Source organism: Scleropages formosus, chromosome 5 (genome assembly GCF_900964775.1).
Source record: "Scleropages formosus chromosome 5, fSclFor1.1, whole genome shotgun sequence".
Lineage (NCBI taxonomy): Eukaryota > Metazoa > Chordata > Actinopteri > Osteoglossiformes > Osteoglossidae > Scleropages > Scleropages formosus.
Window position 1 is genome coordinate 38,285,115 of NC_041810.1, and position 25,734 is coordinate 38,310,848.

General features: G+C 40.1%; 2 protein-coding genes across 6 annotated transcripts in view; one reads left to right on the forward strand and one right to left on the reverse strand.

Annotated features, from left to right (window-relative positions):
- Positions 1-5,261: 5,261 nt before the first annotated feature.
- rec114 (REC114 meiotic recombination protein) lies at positions 5,262-19,910 on the forward strand. 4 transcript variants are annotated; one of them, XM_018745266.1, is made up of 7 exons: positions 5,262-5,422; positions 8,610-8,699; positions 13,080-13,163; positions 17,011-17,202; positions 18,581-18,655; positions 18,973-19,175; positions 19,884-19,910. In XM_018745266.1, the coding sequence occupies exons 1-6, from the start codon at positions 5,312-5,314 to the stop codon at positions 19,135-19,137; spliced, it is 717 nt and encodes a 238-aa protein (XP_018600782.1). In that variant the 5' UTR covers positions 5,262-5,311; the 3' UTR covers positions 19,138-19,175; positions 19,884-19,910. The 4 variants fall into 4 exon arrangements, with proteins under 4 accessions (XP_018600782.1, XP_018600781.1, XP_018600783.1 ...); XM_018745265.2 differs by lacking the exon at positions 19,884-19,910 and having other exon boundaries at positions 18,973-19,689; XM_018745267.2 differs by lacking the exon at positions 19,884-19,910 and having other exon boundaries at positions 17,011-17,112; positions 18,973-19,689.
- A 267-nt stretch (positions 19,911-20,177) lies between these two features.
- The window catches only part of LOC108930155 (neuroplastin-like), a 50,938-nt gene continuing 45,381 nt past the window's right edge, over positions 20,178-25,734 (reverse strand). The window contains exons 6-8 of one of the 2 annotated variants that reach the window (XM_018745264.2): positions 21,265-21,274; positions 20,543-20,618; positions 20,178-20,363 (exon numbers count right to left, since the gene is read on the reverse strand). In XM_018745264.2, the coding sequence (XP_018600780.1) occupies positions 20,558-20,618; positions 21,265-21,274 (71 nt within the window). In that variant the 3' untranslated portion in view covers positions 20,178-20,363; positions 20,543-20,557. Of the gene's footprint in view, positions 20,364-20,542; positions 20,619-21,264; positions 21,287-25,734 lie in introns of both variants that reach the window. The other variant, XM_018745263.2, reaches the window with a different exon arrangement.

Consider the following 25,734-nt stretch of genomic DNA (forward strand, 5'->3'; position numbering starts at 1 on the left):
CTTTTATAATATGTAGTACAGGCGGTCCCTGACTTATGATAGGGTTACGATCTGCAAAATCCGACGTTAAGTTGAAAATATCGTAAGTCAAAAATGCATTTAATACACCTAATACACACCTCTGCATGACGGACTGGGCGATGCGGATCACTGCCGCTTCCCAGCATCGCGAGAGAGTATTGCACCACATATCGCTTACCCAGGAAAAAAAAATCAAAATTCGAAGTACGGTTTCTATTCAATGTCTATTGTCAGCTCACCATCATAAAGTCAAAAAAAATCATAAGTCGAACCATCATAAGTCGGGGACCACCTGTACTACATGATTCCCCCCCGCTAACATTACCTGGGTAGTTTAGAAGCATATTTACACGTAGGAATGGGCAAGTGCTCTACAGTCTAAATACATAAAGCTCATATAGAAATAGTTGAGAGGACTTAGGGCTGTAACTGCTGCAAAAGGTTTTTTTTTTTTTTTTTTACAAATTATTAACCTGGGAATGGGGGTGATCATTACTGCAAATCACCCATCCATCCATCCACACACACAAACGTTTTTATGGATAAAGATTTAATGGAATAAAATAATAAAATGTGATGAAAAATTAAAAAAAAATATTTTCTGATTGCGAGGGGGTGCAGTGGTGCAGTGGGTTGGGCCACAGTCCTGCTCTCCGGTGGGTCTGGGGTTCGAGTCCCGCTTGGGGTGCCTTGTGACGGACTGGCGTCCCGTCCTGGGTGTGTCCCCTTCCCCCTCCGGCCTTACGCCCTGTGTTGCCGGGTAGGCTTCGGTTCCCCGTGACCCCGTATGGGACAAGCGGTTCTGAAAATGTGTGTGTGTGTGTATTTTCTGATTGCACTATACAGTACATGGAATAACTAAGCCAGTCTTGTAAAAAGAAAAAAAGAGCACATCAAGCTGTTGAGTTGAAGAAGCTGTAACCAACAAATTTAGCAACCTTTCAGGTAGCAGTAACTTATGATCAAAAGATGTATGCATTTTGTGATGAGCTTCTAAAACAATTAACTAGCATTATGTACATTTACATTCATTTATTTAGTGGACACTTTTCTCCAAAACTAAATACATATCAGAGAACAATGCAAAAGACTATTACACCAACAGAAGGATAGAGCTAGATGCAGACACATTCTTGAGTGCAGTCAATTAGTCACATACCAGGAAAGTAGGATTTTTCATTATTAAACAGATGATGTAGTACACATTTACAAAGCCCATGGGAGATCAGCAGAAAAGTGAGTCTGAAAGAGATATTGTTTTGTATTGACACCGCAAACAGCAGTGCCAAAACATTCAGTCATGCTTAGCAAATGATTACAGAGCAAGACACCAGTCTTACACAGAAGAACAAGCGCTGGACCCTCAGGTCTTTTCTGGAGATTAAGATGTCATTATTTTTTCTCTTGCTAGGCTTGTTTTCAAAATTTTTATAATTTTATTTTGAAGACTTGTTTTTAATGCTTTGATTAAACTGAAAGCCTGTATGTTCTTGGTTTTGGCCCTACTGTAGTGTAAGGAACACCCTCTCTACCTTAGAACTGCTGGATCACACCCAATATTTAAGAAAGGTCAAAACCCATCTCTGTTGGACAAACATTTTATCTTAGACCTTTAAAACTTCCATCATTATATCTTCTATGATCAGCTTTGTAAAAGTTTGACTACACCTGGCCATTCTGGGCATATTAAAATGTGATGAGCTGAACAGAAGAGTAAAAGTAAAGCAATGTTTAAGTGCCCTATCTGTAGTAACAGCTGCAGAAGACATGGTGGGTATTTTCTTGCTGAAACATATTAACAGAATGTCAGGCAAAGTCACGGGGATGCGGTGGTGCAGTAGGTTGGACCACAGTCCTGCTCTCTGGTGGGTCTGGGGTTCGAGTCCCGCTTGCGGTGCCTTGCGACGGACTGGCGTCCCATCCTGGGTATGTCCCTGGCCTTATGCCCTCTGTTGTCGGGTAGGCTCTGGTTCCCCCTGACCCTATATGGGACAAGCAGTTCTGAAAGTGTGTGTGTGTCTTGCAAAAGAAGTGCATTTCCTGTGTGATTCAATTTTATTTTCATAATTCTCCTTAAGTAATGTGTCAACTGAATGCTGTGCAATAGTAATTGAACTCGCATCTAAAGGTTCTCGCCTTTTTTTATAGACTGAACATTAAGTTGCTTTGCAGAAAAGCATCTGCAAAATGAATTTAAGCAAAAAATAAAATGCAATACAATACAGACTTACAGGTGAAATTTTCATAAATTAAAGAAAGGGGCAGTGAGTTTTTCTATGGTAATGCATCTCACCAATATTTATGTGTAACTCCATTTAGTACTCTTGCTAATACTGACAAATTGTTATGCCATTGATAAAATTAAATGCTTGCTGGAAGTATGTAGTAAATTTATAAATGATCATTTTGTCTGAATATTTTATGATTGAGCAGGGGGATGCGGTGGCGCAGTGGTGCAGTGGGTTGGACTGCACCTGCTCTCTGGTGGGCCTGGGGTTTGAGTCCCACGTGGGGTGCCTTGCAGTGGACTGGCGTCCCGTCCTGGGTGTGTCCCCTCCCCCTCTGGCCGTACGCCCTGTGTTACCGGGTAGGCTCCAGTTCCTCGCGACCCCGTATGGGACAAGCGGTTCCGAAAATGTGTGTGTGTGTGTATTTTATGATTGATTTAATTTCAGTCACCGAGCAGTGCAAAACAATAAAATATAAGATTCCCATTTTTAAACCATATACTCGGATTATATACAGTTCTAACAACATAAAGAATAAATGAAACAAGGCAATTACGCCACAGCTTGTAAGCGGGGGGTGGGGTGTGGTGGTGCAGCGGGTTTGGCCGGGGATCCCTGGTGGGTCTGGAGCTCGAGTCCTGCTTGGGGTGCCTTGCGATGTACCGGTGTTCTGTCCTGGGTGTGCCCCCTCCCCCCCAGCCCAGCACCCTGTGCTGCTGGGTTAGGCTCTGGCTCGCCACGACCCCAGCTTGGGATAAGCAGCTTCAGACAATAAGGATGTGTGAGCTTGTAGGCTAATGGAAAACAAAAAGCATTCTGTGATTCGGAGCAAGAAGTGGAAGCCTTGGTAAGGTTGGGAATATTGGGCAGGTGCAGTAAGATTCCACACATGCGGTACAGAATGGTAACTTTTTCTCCTTCACTTTTAAGCATGGGGGGCTGCGGTGGCACAGTGGATTGGACTGGTTCCTGTTCTCCAGTGGGTCTGGGGTTCAAGTTCTGCTTGGGGTGCCTTGCAACAGACTGATACCCTCTCCTGGTGTGTCCCCTCCCCCTCATGCCCCATGTTGCCAGGTTAGGATCTGGCTCCTTGTGACCCCATCTGGGACAAGCGGTTCAGACAATGTTTGTGCCTGCCTGACTTTCAAATATGTATTGATTATAGTGCACCTGTGGGGGCATGGTGGCGCAGTGGGTTGGACCAGGTCCTGCTCTCTAGTGGGTCTGGGGTTCGAGTCCTGCTTGGGGTGCCTTGCAGCGGACTGGCGTCCCGTCCTGGGTGTGTTCCCTCCCCCTCCGGCCTTACGCCCTGTGTTGCCGGGTAGGCTCCGGTTCCCTGTGACCCTGTCTGGGACAAGAGGTTCTGAAAATGTGTGTGTGTGTGTGTGTGTAGTGCACCTAAACTGTGGAATAGTCTACCACTTACTGTCAGAAATTTCCCCGTCTGTCTCAGTCTTTAAGTCCAGACTAAAGACTTGGATGCTCACTCATATCACCACTAAATTTAATTCAATTTGGTATGTTTCTGTTTTTTTCACCTCTATACCAAAGCATATTTATTTGTTTAAGTTATAAATTACTAACCATTTCTTCTTGTTGAGCATTGTTTCCCTACAGTAAGACCTGAGGAGGCCGGCCAGCGGTCATAGACGCAACCCATGCTGACTGAAGATGATGAGCATCCTCCATGATGGATGAGATGTACCTTGTTGAATTGGGAAATCAAGCTAACATACAGCAACAATGTTATTATTACCTGTAAACTGACTTATAAGTCTTATTTAATCTAGAATGCCCAGGAGGGGTGGGCAGCCACTGGCACTTGGACCCCCTGACATTTTTTTTTCTCTCAGTTGGGAGTTTTTGTTTCTTTCCCCTGTGGCCAGTAGACGTCCTTATAGCTCTATAAAAGCATTATATTATGATAGTCGGTAGTCAACTGTCTTCTTTGTTTCTTTGTTCTGATGTATTTGTTTGTTTGCCTTATGTCTAAGTTCAAGTGCTCTGTGTCACTGTGTGACACACACGCTCCATCAAAATAAATTGAACTGAATTGAATTTATTGCTTGTATTTTACAAATATGAGAGACACCAATAGGTAGCTACCATATACACACACACACACACACATTTTCAGAACCGCTTGTCCCATAGGGGGTCACGGAGCCTACCCGGCAACACAGGGCGTGAGGCCAGAGGGGGAGGGGACACACCCAGGACGGGACGCCAGTCCGCTGCAAGGCACCCCAAGCGGGACTCGAACCCCAGACCCACCGGACAGCAGGACTGCGGTCCAACCCACTGCACCACCGCGCCCCCTAGCTACCATATAATCAACTTTATTTTCTTATTAGCCAAATATGACATACATAAGTGTACATTTAGTAAATCGAAGCCTTTCTGTTTATAAAATAAACACAAGAACACTATTATTATAATCTGTAAAAAACAAACAAAAAACTGCAAGAACTGTGAATCTATTCTACATTTTACCCAATTTGTGATGAATAAAGTTTGGTGTTTTTTTTTTTTTTTTTTTTTTTTTTTAAATTTATTCACTTGTTTATTTATCTTTTCGTTTTGTTTTTGTTATATTCCCTTTGGCATTGTCCGTTGTAATAACTGGATCTGATTCCATGTTCCGTTCATGATCTTAACTTTCGCAACTGCTGTTTTGTCAATAAAGTTTTTCTCTTTTTTTAAGAAATTTAAACGCAGGCCGCAGTGTCGCAGCGGGTTTGACCAGGTCCTGCTCTCTGGCGAGTCTGGGGTTCGAGTGAGTCCCGCTTGGGATGGCTTGCGATGGACTGGCGTCCCGTCCCGTCCTGGGTGTGTCTCCTCCCTCTCCGGCCTTACACCCTGTGTTGCCGGGTTAGGCTCCGGCTTGCCGCAACCCCCGCTTGAGACAAGCGGTTTCTGTGTGTACACACACACATTTTCAGAACCGCTTAACGTAAAGAACTCCACTGCACTTCCGGTCCGTATCGAGCAATGCATTGTGGGAGAGGGCTCGTTATATTAGCTGCTTTTTTTCTTCCATAGTGCCCGAAAAGCTTATAAACATGTCAAAAAAGAGTGAGAAGGTGCTTAAAAATACGATGTGCTGGGAGCTGAAACGGTACGGCCGGTTTGTGCCGAAAAGTGCCGCAGGTGCAGGCGGGACTTCGTGGCGGGTACGCACCTTAGTTTGTAAACATGTACGGCCGCGCCTGGCTGAGGGTGGCGGAGCTCCGCCCCACGAATCCTCGACGGACAGAGCCGATTTGAGAGAGTCATGATTTTTTATCATAGAAATTACTGACGCTGTTAAATTGTAACGGAGTCAATAACAAGTTGGGTCTGTGTTTTTCCCGTGTCGACTTCACTGTAGCTATCGAACTATATAGTATTTGAAATTTTAGCTTCATATCAGCAGAGTATCTCAGCTGTGTTTCAGCTCAAGACTCAGAGCACCCCAGCAGCTCTGGTAAACGTGATACACTACAGTCAATGAGTTGAGACTGACAGCTGTGCTGGTCATTAGTTACGTGTCGTGGTGTAACAGCAGCTGTGTTGCTGCACCATGATTGATTGGTGGGCAGTCTCGGAACTTACTGACTTATTGACACATATTACAAGCCTACCAGTTGGGAATGCAAATGTTGGAGCAAGCCTTATTTTTCCCACCAGATTTATTGCCAATAATATTGGTAGAACGTCATCGAGTATGACAGACCCGACAAGTTGTTATTCCCTTCGAAAATACAGTCTACCACTATGTAAAGGTAATGCATTCATGTAAATCCCGTAACAAGATGAATTCTCGCGAGATAATGATGTAAGTACCATTGTTTTCTTTGGTAAAAAATTTTATACATTCCAGCGGTACAAAATTAACACAAATTTATGATAAAATTTCACCAAATCCCATTCAAATGAACACAGTTGCTTCAACAATTTATATTAGTTATTATAACACTAAATGTAAGTTTCCCTTTATTAGTTACTCTATATATACAGTCATAGCCTGAGATACTCCCATGGGATACAAGAATTCAACTTTATGAGACATTTCAGTTATCCCTCCTGCTTCGGTTTGCAACATATTTCTTTGCATTTGCAAGGACTGAATTTGGATATTGAGAGTGGTCCACCAGCTGCACAGCATGAAACATTTACATTCTTTCATTTAGCACACTTTTTTCATTGTGGCTTGCAATGTGTTTAGCTGACACAAGTGACTTACAAGTATTTAGTTGACCCAAAGTGACTTACACTGTTGAAAGCATACATTCCTATTCTTATCTTTATCTTCTTATCCTTATCCTAAGCATACATTCACACATTTATACAGCAGAGCAAAGGAACACACACTACTGGCAATTAAAAAACAAAATCCATCAGTGTCTAATGTTCCTATGTTTTATTTGTGAGCTTTTATTAATTGTTAAGAGTGTTCAATACTTACAGAAGAGCTGAAGAAGTATGTGCTGGCAGAAAAACATACAGTATTGTGGAGTAAAGCAATCCGTCAATTTACAAAAATGGATTTGTTTCTGAATACAGTGCAGATACTAACATTGTAGATACTGAAAGGCTATTTCCCATGATTTTAAATTGGGAAAAATAACATGTTCTCAGCCCATCTGAAGGACACAATTCAGTTCTGTCAAGTATCACAAAAACAATGTAAAAATGCCTCTGTAATTATCAATCCATCATTTCAACATGACAGAACACTCCATGATGATCAAACACTCCCTGAGGTCATAAATGGGTATGTTTCAAGACAGAATGTTTTAGAAACTAATTGTTTTTCCTTTATATCCAGTAGATGGCAATGGACATACATACTTTAACTGTTACTATGTTCAGTGAGTGAAGAGAACAGTTTGTTGTGGGTTGTGAGGGGTGAAGGAGGGAGGAGGCTTGGTAGTCATTCTTGCACTGCCACTGCACAAAGAAGTCGACCCAAGCAAACAGGAGAAAGGAAACCGACAGGAAACAGCTACTACTGCCAACTGTAGGACATTACTGTGCTTCCCCTTCACTTTTGTGACTTTCAGATTTCTTTGGACACACTTTGAATAAATTTTGTTATACTGATTTTTTTTTGTTCAGGAAATAGAAAATTGGGTATCAAAGGTCAAGAGCCATTTTACTGAAATTTTGGATAAAGAGAGTTTGTGAATCAAGGGAATCCTGTCATTAACAGATTTAGTGTTTTATGATAAATAATGCTATCCATTGAAGTAATTGTGTTTGTCACATGGGATTTGGTAACACACACTCAACAAACAAGGTGACATACTGCCTCACAGCTCCTTGACTGTGTCATTGGATGTGGCTTTGATTCCTGATGAATCTTTGTGGAGTTTGTGTTTTTTCCTTGTGTTTGTATGGCTTTGGCGGGGGTGCGGTGGCGCAGTGGGTTGGCCTGGGTCCTGCTCTCTGGTGGGTCTGGGGTTCGAGTCCTGCTTGGGGTGCCTTGTGGCGGACTGGCGTCCCGTCCTGGGTGTGTCCCCTCCCCCTCCGGCCTTACGCCCTGTGTTGCTGGGTATGCTCCGTGACCCTGTATGGGACAAGTGGTTCAGAAAATGTGTGTGTGTGTGTGTGTGTGGCTTTGCTCCCACAGTCCAACATACATGGGTTTCAGGTTTATTGGTCACTCTGTGTGTGTGTTTGCATGTGCATGCGTGCTGTATAGATGAGTGAGTGATTGAAAGGAGTTTTGTGCAGTCTGTCTAACACTTAAAGTCACCCTGGATAAAAGTGTCAGTTAAATACTACTTAATGATCACTGTAAGTTGCTCTGGAAACAAGTGTATGTTGAATGAATATATGCAAATATCTTGATTCAAATTCTGTCCTTGTAAATATGAACAAATTTCTCATAACCCAAAGTTAGTGGTATTAAGTGAAAATCCTTGTAAATCTAATTCTTGTTACGTAAATTGGTGTATCACTGTATTTTAGTTTATAGAAAAATAAGCTTTATTTTTAGAGGTCGTAAATAAGATATAATTATGTTTGACATATAATTATGCTGGTGGTTACAAGTATAGAAGATGTGGTGGCGCGGCAGGCTTGGTCCGTGCCCGCTGTGTGGTGGGTCCAGGGTTTAAGTCCTGCTTGGGCTGCCTTGCGATGGACTGGTGTTCCCTGGTTTCCTCACCTCCCTCCTTCAGCCTTGCGCCCTGTGCTTCTGGGATAGGCTCTGGCTTGCCCTGATCCAGCTCAGGAGCAGTGGTTGTTGACGTTGGTTGCTTACAAATATAATTGCAATTTAATAAATTAAGACTTGTTTCCTCTGTTTTACTAGTTCAGATACAAATTATTTGAAGCTTTTCATATTAACCAACAAAATTCCTTGTGTTTCAGATTTTTGACAACACTAATAGCGCAGGAAAGGTGTTGTTAACTGTAGTGGAGTCAGGACACCTGCTCGTGTCCCAGGACCAGGAACTGCTGGTAGGACAAACTCCTATTCTCACTACCTGTGATTCTTGAGATTGGAACTTGTGCAGACATGGTGCCTCTAATGTCTAGTCACACACCATGATAACAGGTATTCTCTGCAGCAGTATGTGACTTCATCATTCTAAGTAAAAAGTGTGGTCAGTGATTTGGATGATGTCATCCACTGAGTGTAACGTTGGAGCAAATCAGATCATACATGAAATCAGATGATGTTTATCAAGTCAATGGATATGGATAATCACATACAAATAAGAATGCCAGTTTCAACCTGTTTGAAAATTTGAAAATTTACACTAAGCTGGTTGAAACAAATATTCCCCACAAAAACAAAGAAGGGCAGTGGTCATGAGAGGTGCATTGTCCAGCTGAGCACCAGTCTTTGGTGACAGTCATTGTGCTTAGCTGTGGTGTCAACTAGGGCTTTGTGGTTATTTAGGTCAGAACATAAAATGCTTTGAAAAGAGCAGGCATCATCCTGTGATATATTGGTGCCTCTAATCTTAATAGCTATGAGCATCTTTCAGTACAAAAGAGCTTATAGGAAGAATGCAAAAGCCCCTCTTGGAAATTGTTTCATGAAAGTAATGTGATATTAGTGTGCCATTTCTTTTTACACTTAGGGGTGTTATATTTAGGTGGCCTTCAAATCACAGAGAGGTAAGAGAATGTACAGAATCTTGAGAGATTTTGGAAAGAAGAGGGCAAGGAGGATTAGAAACAGGCTCCTATTTTTACACATCAAGCTGAACCTTTGCCTCAAGCCAGAAATTTGTGTTTTAAAAATGTCATGCATTTTCTGATACAACATTTAGTATCTAATAAAAAATAATCTGATCCTCTCAGAACATCTGGGTGGAGAAAGAATTAATAATCTCTTTTGGATCTTGAAAGCTGTGATGAAATGTAATGTTTATGTAACAAAGCTTGAATCAAGAATTGGTCTTGTGCTGTGATTTAAACCCATACATCTGGTTGAGAGATGAAAGAAAAAAGTATGTTCCATTATGGGTTCATTTGGTTTGTGTCTTGATCCAAATCGTATTACAATCACTCTCAGTCTCAGTCAGTAACCACTTGTCCAGGTCAGAGCCGCAGTGGTTCAGAGCCTATCTGGGAAGTACAAGGTGCAACGTTAATCAAAGGTACACCCTGGGCAGGATGCTAGTCCATCACAAAGCAAATTGTATTTCAGCATGAGTCAGTAGTATTTCCTGACTGTCAATTCTTAATGATGTTTGTAAATTTGTTTCTTTGTGATTATTTACCAAAATTGGATTTGTGCTTCTACAAAATTGTTGCTAACTTCTGTCATGGCGTCTGAGTGGTACTTGCTTCTGCACTCCAATCTGACCAGTATTTACTTTCTCACCAAGCTTGAAGACCTTGATATTGGATGGGTCAGTAGCTGACCACATGGGCAATGAGTTGTTTTCTTCTAAAGTAATGGCCGTTGGGTGCTTACAGGTCACCCTGTCCCAGGTATAACATAAACTGGAGATATAACCTGTATGTAGCGTAATCACCCAAGAGTATGTGTATGTTGCTTCTGTAAATACTCATAACATCCTTATCATTTGTACTTGAGTGTAATTAATGACATTAACCAAAGCAATTGACGATTGTTTCTTCCACATGCTCTTCCTTTGGAATGTCTACATCTTATGAGGGTTACTGCCTGAAATTGAGGAATAGTCTTTGTGCCATGGCTGTCAGAAAGCTGGGACTGTTTTCCAAGCTGCCAATAGACAAGGACCAGATAATAGGAGGAGGCAAACTGGACATACTAAACAGATTTAATAAGAAACAGTCAAGCAAATCAGTGAGTCAGAATCACTAGGAAGGAATTGGAAGGTATTTCAGAAGTTACACCTTTTGCAAATGATGAAATGTAACCAGAGTAATGAATGTTAAAAACATTCTCCGTCCCCATTTGCCCTTTCATATGAGGCAGACAAAATTAGCAGTCTACTTTTTGGATCTTTTATAGTACTGAGAGGGCTAGTGTGTTGAAACACGGAAGGTAATTTAAGTATTTAATCCTATTACATACCATGGAATAAAAAATATTCTTTTTTAGGTTGCTTTTTGCTGGTATCCCCATAATAAAGCATAACAAAGGAACTATTACATCCTGTACAAGAAGTATTAAGAAGAAACTTCACATGTTTATGATACCCCACTGTTCAGTTGGTAAATATTATTTATTTCCCCTCTAATTAATGAATACTTTATCGGTCAAGGTAGTGTCCTAGATTGATATTTTGAATTCATGAATATGAGCGGTTTGTTTTGCATTTATTCATGTAGGTGATGTTTTTCTAAAGCAGCTTGCATTCTTAAGTTATTTGCAGTTAATTACCCTTTTATTTACCTGAGTAATTTTTTTACTGGAGAAATTCAGGGCCAGTACCATGCTCAAAAATACCACAGTATGAGGCTGTAGTGGCATGCCTAGTGGCAGCTTAAGCCATGACAATACAACTGCCCCTGTTTTCAGGTATTTCATAATGACTTACCAGATTGGTAATATAAGCAATACACTGGGTCCTCAACTTTCAAACTGTTTGGACTGAGATACTACTAATGCAATTTGTTATTAATTCAAAAGTCACCATTACCACCAAATCACAATCAATAAAAGCTTAATGACACAGACATCTTTTGATTTATTAGGTTCTGTAAAAACCAGAAAAGGCTGTAATGAATAAAATGTCTCTAAGACCTTTATATCTTTGTTTATTCTATTTTCACCAACAGCTTATAACAACTCTTTTTTTAGTTGTTTTAAAAATGTGAATTTTGCTTTACTAATTCTATTTAAGCAGTTGAGATAAACTATTATGCTTTTACTTGTTATTGTACTTGTGTGATGTGTAGGGTACTGAAGGGATGGCAGAGCTGCAGAGGATTAGCATACTTCTCCGGCCAGTATTCTTTATTGGGCTTTCTTATTTTCACCATGTCGTTAAGTACTGTCTGCAGGGGACTCAGAACGTGCAGGTGCATGCACAAGGTGTCCCGGCTCTCCGGAGGGAGGCGCTGTCTACCAGTCTGGTCTGCTCAAACTGCTCAATGAGAGAGAGAATCTGCAGCTCTGCTCTGTTCCTGCCCAGACAACTCTGCTATTGCTTTCAACCCTGCACAGCTGTCTAGGCTGCTGAAATTTAAATTTTACATTTATTCATTACCTTTTCTCCAATGCGTCATACAAATCAGAGTAAACAAATGTGCATTTCACCAACTCATAGAAATACATACAGATAGAGACATGTGATTCTTGTAGCACAGTCCCATACCACAATATTTACTGGCGTGCATTACATCAGTACCTTGGCAGAATTGATCCTTCATGTTATTTAACATATAAAGATTTCAAGTAACAAACCAACCAACCCAGTTAAGTTCATAAGAAGGAGACTAACTGTACTGTAAATATGTGTTTTTGATGTGCTCCACGTGTTTTTACTGTACTGTTTGCACAAAGGGAGGGGTGCGGTGGCACAGCGGGTGTGGCCGGGGTCTGCTCTATGATGGGTCTGGAGTCCTGCTTGGGGTGCCTTGAAACGGACTGGCGTCCTGTGCGGGGTGTGTCTCCTCGCCCTCAGCCTTGCGCCCTGTGTTGCCGGGTTAGATTCCGGTTCGCCGCGACTCCGCTCAGGACAAGTGGTTGTAGGCATTGTATGTGCGTGCGTGTGTGTGTGTTTGCACAAAACTTGAAACTAAACCAAAAAAGATGCAGCAAAATATATTTAAGTAATGTAAAAGGAAACTGGAAGACTGAAGCACAACATAGTTAAAAACATTGGTATAAGATTACTCATATAAAGTATGTCACTCAGCATACATAATTTGTAGATTATCATGTGTCAAGCCACGTGTTCGTATTAACTTTTTATGTTGTCATTTTCAACACAACGTAGTATTTTGTAGAATAAGATGGCTGTTATGAAGTTTGCCTGAAAGCTTTAAAAGTGTAACTTTATGATAACTGTTCAATCAAATCAGAAAAAAACTATAATACTGGTTAATGGCTAGGAAAGTGTGTTAGTGCCTGAATGTTTCGATATTTATGTAAAATGGTGGAGCCCTCTTCTGCTCAGTTTGTGTCATGCTGGCAAGAGCCTAGTGCTTATTTATAATTCTGATAAAGGTGATTTACATTGCTTCCTTTGTTTTGTTCTAAATATGGTCAAATAATTATTGTTTAGCATGTTATTTATGTAGCATTTTCATGAAAAAGAGATTTAGAAACACTTAACTGATGAAAAACAGTTTATACAGACAGGATGCAGAGGAGAAAACAGGACTTTAAGGATGTTAATGGCTCATAATTTGTTTTGTGTGCGTGATCTTTTTTTTTTTTTCTCCAAGGAGGGTTTCTCCCTGGCTGACGCTCCAAGCTTCCTGAAGGTATCACAGAAGTCAGACATCTTGCTGTTCCAAATGATGGTCAAGGTGAGCAGCTCTCCTACAGAGCATGCCATTGCATTATGTCTACAAACTTACCTTGTAACCTTGTTGCCGTTTTTAAATTGTACAGCCCAAACATGTAAACTGTCTTTGAGTAAGGTAAGCAAAACAAATTAATTAAAACAAAATACTTAAGACTTAGGGGGTGCGGTGGCGCAGTGGGTTGAACCACGGTCCTGCTCTCCGGTGGGTCTGGGGTTTGAATCCCGCTTAGGGTGCCTTGCAACAGACTGGCGTCCCGTCCTGGGTGTATCCCCTCCCCCTCCAGCCTTATGCCCTGTGTTGCCGGGTAGGCTCCAGTCCCCCGTGACCCTGTATGGGACAAGTGGTTCAGACTGTGTGTGTGTGTGTGTGTGTGTGTGTGTGTGTACTTAAGACTTTTTGTATGCTGTTGAACATTCAAAGTTTATAAATGTATTGTTATTATAAACAAATGAATACACCCATAACGGGGGCGCAGTGGCGCAGTGAGTTGGTCCGGGTCCTGCTCTCCCTTTGGTCTGGGGTTCGAGTCCCGCTTGGGGTGCTTTGCGATGGACTGGCATCCCGTCCTGGGTGTGTCCCCTTCCTCTCCACCCTTACGCCCTGAGTTGCCGAGTTAGGCTCCGGCTCCCCGCGACCCCGTATGGGACAAGTGGTTCAGACAGTGTGTCACCCATAACAACAGTAATTTGTTTCTGAAAATCCACGAATAAGGAAAAAGTTTGGAATACGTTCCATTTAGGAAAAAAAATATAATGTGGTCCTAGACTGGCACAAATTGAGTCAAAACTTATACAAAAACATATTTACTCACTGATAAAACAATTTTAAGTTTAATAAAAACATTCTCAATAAAGTAGTTGCCCATGTTATCTAGTTTTATAATGCTTTATTTAACACAAGTGGTGTGTTATGAATATTGTCACATCTGAGTACAATTTTATGAGTTTTCAATAGTATGTGAACTCATTTCAATGGCAGGTTAATCAAGATATGCGTATTGTAGACATTTAAAGGAATTCCATTGCCTAAACAGAAGTAAAATACAAATGATACGCAGAGTTTCTCCCAGGCTGCAGAGAGGACTTTGGGTACAATGAAATACATAATAGGCAAGCAGGTTCTAGGCACTTTGCATGGTAGCTTATGGCTCAATACAGCTTTTTCACTCACCATGCTCATTACAGCTCTAAACTTCCAGATTTTCTTTTAAATTATTTATCTTAATTTACTGTATGCCTTTGTCCAGGGCAAATTACAATTTTAGTTTTGTGCTCTGAGCAACTTACAGTTGTTTTTCCGTTTATACAGCAAGGTATTCTTACTGCAAGAATTCAGGATAAGTACCTTGATTTTATAGCAGGAGAATTTATCTCAGAAACTGTCAGACTGCAGGGCAACAGCCCTAACCACAAGTAATTATCTTTCTGTGTTGTTTCAATATTTGCCAGTGCAGGCATCCCTTGATCTCTTGATGTCACACAAAGCGGACTAGACACTTGCGTGTCGACCCAGTTGCAGACCTTTTATTGCCAAAGTACAGGAGTGTTTGATGAGGGTGGGGGTATTTATGGGCGGGGTCGGCTTCATCAAACACTCCAGTTCACATCCAGCCTTCACAAGATGTGGAAGCTCCCTGAAGATGCTTCCAACAGAGGAATCGAAACATTGGAACCAGTTTCCTACATGACATGATCCCATCCAGATGACTTAAAGCCCCAGTCTGTTAGGTATTCGTGAGAGTGTTCCTTAACAGAATGGAAATTATGGGAAGCGTATGAAATTCCGCAGTTGTGTCTGTTGGCCACATTGGGTGTGTTGTTTAATAGAATGTTTGCAGAAACATTTACATTTATTCATTTAGGAGAGACTTTTCTCCAAAACACTATGTATATCTCAAAGAAAAATACAAAGAGTGCATTGCATCAACAGGAGAGATTTGAATGCAAACATGTGATTGTAGAGTACAGTTAATTTGTCACAATCCACCATATGAACCAGTACACATCACATGAGTAGCTGCATAAAAGACAGCAGAGTAATTAGCACGAAAAGTTTAGCTTTTTGGCTACGTGTACGCATTTTAGCACAGTGCACAGTTTTAGAATGTTGTTCACAATGAATGTGATATGCTCAGTGGATCCCAGTTTGCTTTGTTGCTCATCCTGCGGAGAACTGGTCAAAAAAAAGAATTACCCCGAAGAATTAACTCCAGTGATGGATTTTTCAGTGGGGACAGAACCTCCCTGGGTTTTCTGAGCATGGTCTGAAGGCAGGACAGCAAAGGTAATAGGTGTAATGCGCTTTTGTATTGTTTTCTGAGATCCAGAAACATTGCTTTGGAGCAAAGCATCTGCTAAATAAACAAATGTAAATGCAAATGGAAGCATTTTATATCATATAGACTGATCAGCCACAACATTAAAACCACTGACAGGTAAAGTGAATAATATTGACTATCTCGCTACAATCGCACCTGTCAAGGGGTAGGATATATTAGGCAGCAAGTGAACAGTCAGTTCTTGAATTTCATGTGTGTGAAGCCGGAAAAATTGGCAAGCATAAGGATCTGAGCGACTTTCACAAGGGCCAAATTGCGATGGCTGAACAACCGGTAAACCGGCGACAGGGTCATGGGGGCCCAAGCTCACTGATGCGCGTGTGGAGTGAGCGCTAGCTCGTCTGGTCCAATCCCACAGAAGAGCTGCTGTAGCACAAATTGTTGAAAACCTTAATGCTGGCCATGATAGAAAGGTTTCAGAACGCACAATGCATCACAGCTTCCTGTGTATGGGACTGTGTAGCCGCAGACCTGTCAGAGTGCCCATGCTGACTCTTGTCCATCACTAAAAGTGCCTACAATGGCCATGTGAGCAGGCACAAAGCACCTTGCTGTAATCAGCTGGGAAGGGTATAAAGGGTGTCACTTCACTGCTTCCTGGTTGAGGAATCTCATAGAGACAACCATTCATTCTGCGTTCTCGACCTTCTACCTCGCCTTGCCCAACCTTTGCCTTGCATCTCCCTTCCTCATTCCCCTTTCCTATTCCTTGTCCCTGAGTCCTGTTCCACGGCTTCAACCCTCGCCCCGCCTCTTGGACCACAACCTCGGATCACCACTCGGAATGTTCGTGCTGTGATTCTGGACCAACACCTGTCCCCGACCACGAATATTGCTTTGCCCCTTCATTATTTTAACATATGATCCCACTTTTGGACCCTACCTTCTGTGTTCTGCCCGTGTGCATTACAGCAGTACATAAGAAGTACCAGTATGAAACTTTGCAATTTCATGGATAGGACAAGGAGCTAATTACATTTACATTTACATTTATTTATTTAGCAGACGCTTTTCTCCAAAGCGACCTCCAATGAACTCTGTGTAGTGTTATCAGCCCACAGACACCTTATTCACCAATTAGAAGGTGTTACAAAGTTAATATGATTTTACAGGAAGTTTATGTTACAGAGAATTTAGCTTTAAATTTTAAAGAGAATCAGCTTTAAAAAACTATCTGGAAAAGCTTTTTTTATTATGGTTGAGATATACTGTATGTAATGTATTGAAACTGCCAGTTAGAGTGACAGGTACAAAGTTCAAAGGTGAGGCCCAAATGATTGACAGGCTGATGTGGAGAAGAAAGATATAAGGAACCTAAAATGTCATGAATGTGATAAACATCTAAGTGTCTGGGCATCCATTTTGAATTTAATGGAAATGGATTATATATGTTCGATAGAAACAAGACGGTCACTTTGCTAGAGATACATTGTTAGTGAAAAGGTTGCTAAGCTTCATGTTCATACCTGGGGAGTGAGTGGTTGCTTTATGTGTGCTGTATATCTGCAGGGTGAGGGCCGTATGTTCCGAGTGCAGTTTGCGGGTGCCAGCAAGGCAGAGACATTGGAGCAGTGCAAGAGTGCTGCTTCCCAGCTGCAGAAGTATGTCCCTGTAAGCTCCCAGCAGGACACACCTCCACCCCATGGTAACATGCAGCCCACAATGAAACGCAAAGGAGAAGCACAGACTAGCCCACAAAAGGTGGGGCTATGGCTTAAGCGTGAATGTGATTCCTATCATGTGACTGGTCATTCCGTGGATTGGTTCACTTTCCTAATCAGTCTTGTGGCTAATCATATTTCAGTCTCATGGTTGAATTATTTTCCATTGAAATTAGTTCAGTTTTTTAAAAAAAATAGTTTCCACTTCAACTATTAGAAAAGTTTTATATATCCATCCAGTCATTACTGAATAATAAGTAGAGATCTCATTTGTCTGTATGACCGTTTTCATCTAAAGTGTGGTATCAGTAACTTTCCTACTTGGCAGCTCTCACAGTCATTATCCCTTAATGACCTCTAGATGGTGCAATTGACATTGTGACATTAATATAATTTGATTCTGATTGTGGCATTAATATAATTTGATTCCCTGATCAGATCTTAAGTAGCTTATAATAAAAATATTTTCCTGGAATTTACCCTTCCCAGTACCTAGTCAGAATTTTAGTTGTATTATTTTTAACTGGGGGGGCGGTGCAATGGTGCGGTGGGCTTGGCTGGGTTCTGCTCTCTGGTGGGTTGAGTTCGCCGCAACCCCACTCAGGACGGGCGGTTTCAGACAGTGTGTGTTTGTGTGTGTGTATATATATACACATATATACATACATATATTTTTAACTGTAATGCAGAAAATATAACTTCATACAATATGGCACTGTGGCACAGGAAGTAGCACTGGTGTCTTGCAGTACCTGCGTTGTCCATTTTGACATGGGTTTGCATGTGACTCAGTCCATAAGTATTTTGCTTGTTCCTACGTTTTTTTGTGGTGTTCTTCCAGGTGCTCTGGTTACCTCCCACAGTCCAAAGACATATTTCAGGTGGATTGGTTACTCTAAACTTTCCTTAATGTGTGTTACACTGCTCTGCTGTAGAAATGGATGAATGGCTATATGTAGCATTGTCAGTTACTTTAAATCAAAGTATAATTTCATAGCTATCAAACACTGCTTTGTAAAAAAATTGCTAAACAAATGTATTTCAAAGAAATGCTGGATTAAAGTGCTCTGTGTCACTGCATGAGAAGAGCGCTCTATGAGAATGAATTGAATTGAATTAAAATGCAGATGTTCACTTTCTATGCATCAAATCAGGTCCTAATTAATGGGAAATATGTAGACTTTTAGCAATTTTTGCATTCTTATTTTACTGTAATAGTCCTGGAGTCATTTTTCTTTTTTGTAATGAAAACATACTGTCAGGTAATTCTGAAGTGGAATCTAATATGGTTGAATTTTGTATGTGTAAACTGGTTAGAAGTCACATGGAGAATATATACACTTTGGTCCAATTTTACATGAACTTCTGTCCATCATAGTGCTATGACCTTAATGGATTTTGGTTTGTGGATATTGCAGGTGTGTGTTGGAGGGCAACCAGGAAGTTCAGCTGAAGTGGCCCAAGGCTCACTGTCTCTACAGCGGCTTGCACAGGTACCTTTGGCCAATACCTGTAGACAAGCACAGTGTTGAGAGTAGTGACTGTTGCCTCAAGAATTCCATTATCTAGGAGGAAGTAAAATGTCAAAACATTCCGGGATATTCATTCATTGAATTAAAAAAGTGTAAAATGTGTCTGCTGAGTGTTAGTGAAACATTTCTTACCGATTTATTTACATTTAATTTCATCACTGGGATGTGAGATAGAGACATAACCTCAACTTACTGTGTTTCCACTTATATTTCATCAGCCTTTTTGACACATTGCAGTTTTAAGATTTTGGATGAACAGGGAACCATTCTTTCTCCAGTGCTTCCTGGGACAGGGCAGGCTCTCTTTGCCTCTGGCATACCACCACCAGTCCCTTCCCACCGAAAGCCTTGAGTCTTTCCTACGCCTCTGCCTGCTGGACCACACTTTCCCATCATTTGTCGAACAGGTGGAGGCTGAGCTGAACAAGCTGGCCCAAAACTGAATGCAGCATCAGGTGGCTGCAGATGGATACATTTACCAGTGTGTGTTCCACTGATGCCGTCTTGGTGCATATAGATAGGGACTGAAGGTTGTATTCACAAGTTCAAGTACACAGTTTGCACCATTCACACAGTGCATGGTTTATATTAATTTTTTTATAACGCAACTGACCGGCTTCTAAAAAAAAATAGAGCATAAAGAATTTTTTCAGAGGATTTATTTCTTAAAAATTATTTGTTTCACATGTTTGGTAGTGGTTTGTAACCGCCCTCTCTCAGTCCACCCAACTTTAAATCTTTAGCACTGCAACACACATGGGCACTGTACTTATAGAGGAGTCATGCAGCTACAGTAGTGCAGTACTTAACACCAGCTCAGTAAAAAGTGATGCCACAACATTAAAGCTTTATCGTAGAGAAAAACAAACAGCTCTCACTTCAACATTGTGTGTCTCTAGAGGAATAAATATTGCATAGGATAATAGCCATGCTGTACATAAATATTTAAATAAAGTTAATAAAGAAATGAGCATTACAAAATGAAATTTTACAGATGTTTGCTGTTATTTTTTTAACACTCTGTTGCAACATATACAAGACATCTAACTATAGAAAATAGTAACAATTTTTTTAAGGAATTACATAAATAGTGTTTCTATGAATTTTCATATTTTCTTGATTAAATACTTGCTGACATGTTGAGATCCTTAAATTATAACTTATCCTTATTTTTTTCTTTTTTTTCAAGGTTTGAAACCTCTATCAAATATTAAGCAAGTGGAATGGTGTGTTTTCATATTCAAAATCGGACTGTTTCTTTCAAAGGAAAGTTTGAATTACTTAAAAATACAGAGTTCAGTTAAATGGAAAGCCAGCTGTGAAAAATAAAACAACAAAAATTTACAGGAAAAAGTTCTGCATGCATAAAATGATTATTTAAAATGAAAAAATACTATCTCTGCCTGAGGGGGGAAAACTAAATAAACAAAAAGCAACATCAATAGCACACAGAATAGAAATTGTACATTTTTGTAATGAACTGAGTCATCTCCATTCCTGCTTTTTCATGTAAGACTGAACAAGGCATGCTTAAAAGTGCCACTTTGTTGTCCTCTGTCATAGTTTGGATGCTGTATAGGACTCCTGGATAGAACAGATGTACTTCAGAAAGTAGTCTGCCAAACCTTCCTCAGTTACCTTCATGTAGTCAAGAAATGTGTTTGGTCATCTGCGAAAAAGAGAAAACATTACAAGTTATCAGTAGAATCCTGTGGCTCAATTCCAGTTCTATAGTGCTGTGGTCTTACAGTTTTATTTAATATTTCGGTGAGTAGATAAACCTATGATTCAGGGTGCCTATACCTACAAGGCTATGCAAGTGGTCATGCAAGGTCAGTTAGTACTCACTCAGCAGAGACAACCTTAGTTTGTGGTTCTCTGGCGAAGGTTTTTATCCTTGTGGTTGTTTGTGGAATTGGTTTTCCTGGAAGAAAGAAAGTAGGTCTGCAGTCACTTTCCAGGTATTTGCTCAGAAGTCTGGCATTTGGGATCCATTCCATACTGACTAAACACCAGTCCACTAAAATCCCCAACTACACCTGCAACAGCCCATGTGGACTTTGAAAGGTAGTATAAAAGAAGTAGTTTAAGCATTCATATATTTAACTGTTTAAAAAAAGAATGGCCAATGATATTGCTGCACTGCAACTAGTCATGTTTTGGTGTTTTGTTATATGTCGGATAGTTGTAGAGGTTACTGTCTGGGTCACCTTATACAGATTTCTCCACATAACATGCTAATACCAACAAGAGAGTGGTTGGATGGAGAAATGATGGACTATGTGCAATGAACAAGCAGCATTCATTTCCAAAACGGTGGGAACTCAGAAATGCTGTCATTGTGGTCAAATAGTTCTGACGAAAACCCATGAACAGATATTTGTTCAAAAGAGTGTGAGCCTGCATTTGCCCGTTGATTGTATGTGTACCCAAAGCAAAATTTTTGTCTGACTTTGTTGTTTCTAATATTTTTAAAAATGGCAAATATTTGGGAAAAGCTCTGATGCAGACCCTCATTATGAATTTAGATGAAGACTTTTGTTGCGGGTGCTGTTTTCTCTGGTTCTTACATTGGTCCAGCTGGTTCATCATCTTCAGTAGCAAAAATTGGAGCAAAATGGCAAGGAAAACAAAGAAAAACAAAGTTAGTCATCTGTTCAATAATTGAGTAATGTCCTGTAAAACATATTGTCATACACAGGATGCTTTTTCTGTTTTGTTTATTTTTATGTCATTTCATCAAAAGAAAATGATTTATGATTGTTACATGATTCAGTTGCAACAACTTAAAATAGGCAGCGCAAAATACAGCACTTAATGTGGCTTTTCAGTGTTTTTTTTAAGATAGCTTATACTTATACCACTCAATATGATACCGTGTGGTTGCAGTTTTTTAATGGAGAAGAAGGTCATCAATAAATTTTACCACTTGACAAATGTGGAATACTGCTAATACCTTTATTCAGGATTTTGAAAGCACTGCTGACCTTCCGGCTTAAAATGTTGCAAAGATACCAGAACTTATTAACATATGTAATAGGTTCATATTAATTGACTAGAACTTTGTTTGATGTGCCCTGTGTTTAAACATTTGGAGAACTGTAAAAAATGTGAGATCAAGTAATTAAAAATTAGCGATTTCTTGTTGAAGTTGTTACTTTAAGTCTGATATTTCAAGTGTGTGAACTGGGACTTCATAGGCAAAACAGTTTTCAAAAACTTAATTTGATGAGAAGTCTGTGTTGTCGATATGAACCTGAAATGAATAGAATGAATGCTACAAGGTACTTGTTAGGATCTGTGATAGATCCGAGCGGGGGCACTTTAGCAGGCTACTGGTTCTCCTGGGGGTCAAGGAAAGGATGGTAAATTATAGTGGTTTGTATGGGTACGTAAGAGTAACTGTGGAACTGGAGCTTTAAGGACAGCGACATTCCACTGCACATTGACAGGGTATGAAGGTCAGAGTATAGACTGCAGTGTGGGGCAGCTCAAGTCTAGGTGCCCCTTATGAAAGACGAAGTCCCTCCCACTACAGCACCAAAGCATAGAAGGGAGAGTAGCTGACAGTGTGCTGGCAACTGGCCAGCAAAAAAGAGCCTGTCAGAACAGACCAACAGCAAAATCAGCACAGGCATACACACATAACAGACTAGTGCAACAAATAGGTAGCACCAAAGACAAAAGTTCAAACTGGAGCATAAAGCCCTTAAAACCAGTGAATAGTGAAAATAACAGTACTGGATGCGAGCCTTTGCTGACCATTTTTCTGTTGAGACAGCAGAACACATAACATAAAGCAGCAGCAGCAATGTAAGGTTGCAGAGGTGTTTTATGGCCAGCCACCTCTTGTGCTTTTAAATATGTGTAAAGCTGTAGAAATCATCATACAGTTTTACACAACAAAAGCATACCAGTGAAGGGAATTTCAGTCTATTAAATAGTCTAATAGTGTCTGCATGTAGCATACACTGCTATGTCTTTATCTCAGACTCTGTTGGTAAGACCATAGTGGAAATAATCTCCTCTTGCTCTTAATCTACTCCTCCCCCTCATGAGTGCAGATTAACCCTGTATGAACCACAGGGTTTTACTGTGGGCTCAGCAGATAGACTCCTGATGGCCAGCACAGCTGAGGAAATGAATTAGTACTACAGATACTTTATTTATAGAATCTAGGCTGACCTGTTTTTTCTTTTTTTAAAATTTATTTTACTGCTAGACATCCCCCCTTAGTCACTGACAAACCCAGGGCCATTCAACACCTTTTTCTTCTTGTAAAATGTACAGGTTGAGTGGAATACAGAATGAACAGGACACATTTCAGACTGCCCAGATTGTTTACATACTGCTTTCTTTAGATTTTCCCCAGACCCCATGCCTCCATTGCCCCTTGTCAACATCTATTATTTCAAATGCTAGAGTATGTACTTAGATTGTTGTGGTCTGAAAGTGTGTCCACAAATCACATCACCTTTCTGTACTTGGCTTGTGATTTAATTGTAAGCCATAGCTTGTGTCCTCATACAGACAGTAAAGGACAGTAAAATAACTGGTGAAACGGTAGATGTCAATGTGGTATAAAGTTAGTTAATCCCCAAAGTTACTAGCATCCTGGTAAAGTACACACACACAGTCTGAAACCGCTTGTCCCAATGCAGGGTTGCGGCAAGCCGGAGCCTGACCCAGCAACACAGGGTGTAAGGCTGGAGGGGGAGGGGACACACCCAGGACAGGACGCTAGTCCGTCACAAGGCACCCCAAGCAGGACTTGAACCCAGACCCACCAGAGAGCAGGACCCAGTCAAACCCACTGCACCACCATGCCCCCAATCCTGGTGAAGTAGACCCTCACAATTTCGATACCAGAACAGAAATGAAAAAGAAAAAAAAAAACATATCAAACCGTGAAAGCAAACTTTAAATTAAAAGAATACATATACTCTAACTGAAATGAAACAAATGGGAGGCATATAAAACGTCTGAAATGAGAGGCTTATGTCCAAAACCAGCCATGAATGTACATGGAAAAACATGTTTGTAAGACATAATACTAATTATTCCCTTTTAAAAACTTTAATTATCTTCAATTGAACAAGTACTGACATTATTGTATGCATTATGGTCTGGATGGACTATAGTGAAGAAACTGAAAAACAAACTCTGGAGGCATGCAAGGTCTCTCACTTACCACCGATTTTAGGTTATGATGCAATTTGGGAAAGGGGGGAGAAAAGAAGTCATAGTAACCGATTGAGCGAAAAAGTCTCTTGTTCCTCCTTTTTGGTTTGACCTTCTGTAAAGTGAGCTGAGTAAAGCATTCATTAGTTCTACCTCTTAAGTCAAGATAAATAACTTGCCAAGTAAAATCAAAAGCTTGACTAGCTGTAGTGTGTACTAGACTTAAAGTCTGAGAGGATCAGTGACTGGCAGGGCAAATAAAGTTGGGGCATTTCTTCCATCAAAGTATTTTTTGCAATTATTAAATCACTGGGATTCCCCATCTGTTAACTACATTAGATAGCTAAAATTCTTTGAAGGAGCAACACTTCAGCAAATAAATAGTTTCAAAGTTCCACTAGGCCCTTACAGACAACACATTAATCAAGCAAAGAAAAGACCTTGGCTCTAGATATGGAACATAAAATACACAGTTTTTACTAGCAAAGCACAGAATAAGAAATTATCATAAAATTGCAAAGCTGCACACTTAAATACGTACAGATTGCCTTGGGATTTTATGAAGCTGTCAATGTTCCATCAAGCCTGGTTTCCAGGACAAGCAGTTAACAAAAGTATGAGTGAGAGATAGTGTATTTGTTACAGATTTTTTATAAGCTAAGCTGATTAAGAACTGAAATTCATATCAAATGGGTGTATGTTTCTGGAAATTCTATGCTTCCAGTTGTTAAAAATGTAAATAATCTTGTCAGACTTTGTCAAACTTTATAAATTGATGCTGGGTAAAACATTAAGATGTAGAAGTCCTACCAAGGAAATCAGTGATTTCAAAATAGCCTTACTGTGGTGTTACTTAAACACTGTATGTCATACCTGTGAAATTTTGCTCAGTGACCTGATGTTAGCACCCACAGCCAACAAATCTGCGTACAGCCTTCAGTTAGAAAATTAATCTATGTCTTAATTTTTCATTATTGCAAGTTATTTACTACGTTGTAGTTATCCGAGTATGTGGATGAACTGTTCCATTTTTGTCCAATTTTTTTGGTTTAGTAAAATGCATTAGCAAGAAAAGTACAAGAGCCATTTAATTGAAAATCACTAAATCTGAATTTTTGATTAATACAGTACCACAGGCCTTATTTACTTACCTGAGGGAAGGGATGAAGAGTGATAGGGTAAAGGCAAGCTGCAATTCATTTTGCTTGTCATAACAACAAAGGTCAAAACACCATGATCATAAAAAAATACTATGGATCAATCACCTATTATTCAAGGGAGTTTGGCTAATAAAGGAACCCAATAGTTTATCTCTCATTCAGAATTAAGGGTAAATGAATTTTATACCCATCTCACTATTAATCATGACACCAGTCTCATATTGTTTTACCAGTCAAACCCTGTGTATGGATTTGGTTTACATGCAATTTTTTCATTCCACAAATCTCCAGGACACAACATAATATTCTCAGATCTCCAGGAGCAATGCTTTTTATTTGAAAACTGGAGTACTGTTTGCCTAAAATGATCATAATGTTGGTAATATATTGTATATGTTGGCTAAGAAGAAAACTACCTAGTTAGTTTTTTAAAATCTCTGATACATAAAGGTATTAAATACTACAAAAGATTTTAAAAATCACTGCAATATAATGTGTGGTTATGAATTTATGGCAGAAGTCTCTATTAAACTACCAGGTATACTGGGTTTTATGCCAGCTGGGCTTTTAATCACTCAGCATTGTTTGAGATTTTATATAGAATGTGTCAAATGATTAATATGCCATTCAAATTAATGTAATAGCTGAGATCTGACTATTATTTTTTACTTTCATGAAGCCAAGCAAATTTTTAGAAAA

Excerpts from the sequence above, each read along its gene's own strand:
- rec114 (XM_018745266.1), top strand. The coding sequence starts at position 5,312 with ATGTCAAAAAAGAGTGAGAAGGTGCTTAAAAATACGATGTGCTGGGAG. Across the intron at positions 8,700-13,079 it reads CCCAGGACCAGGAACTGCTG|GAGGGTTTCTCCCTGGCTGA; the intron begins GTAGGACAAACT and ends TTTTTCTCCAAG. Across the intron at positions 17,203-18,580 it reads CACAGACTAGCCCACAAAAG|GTGTGTGTTGGAGGGCAACC; the intron begins GTGGGGCTATGG and ends TGGATATTGCAG.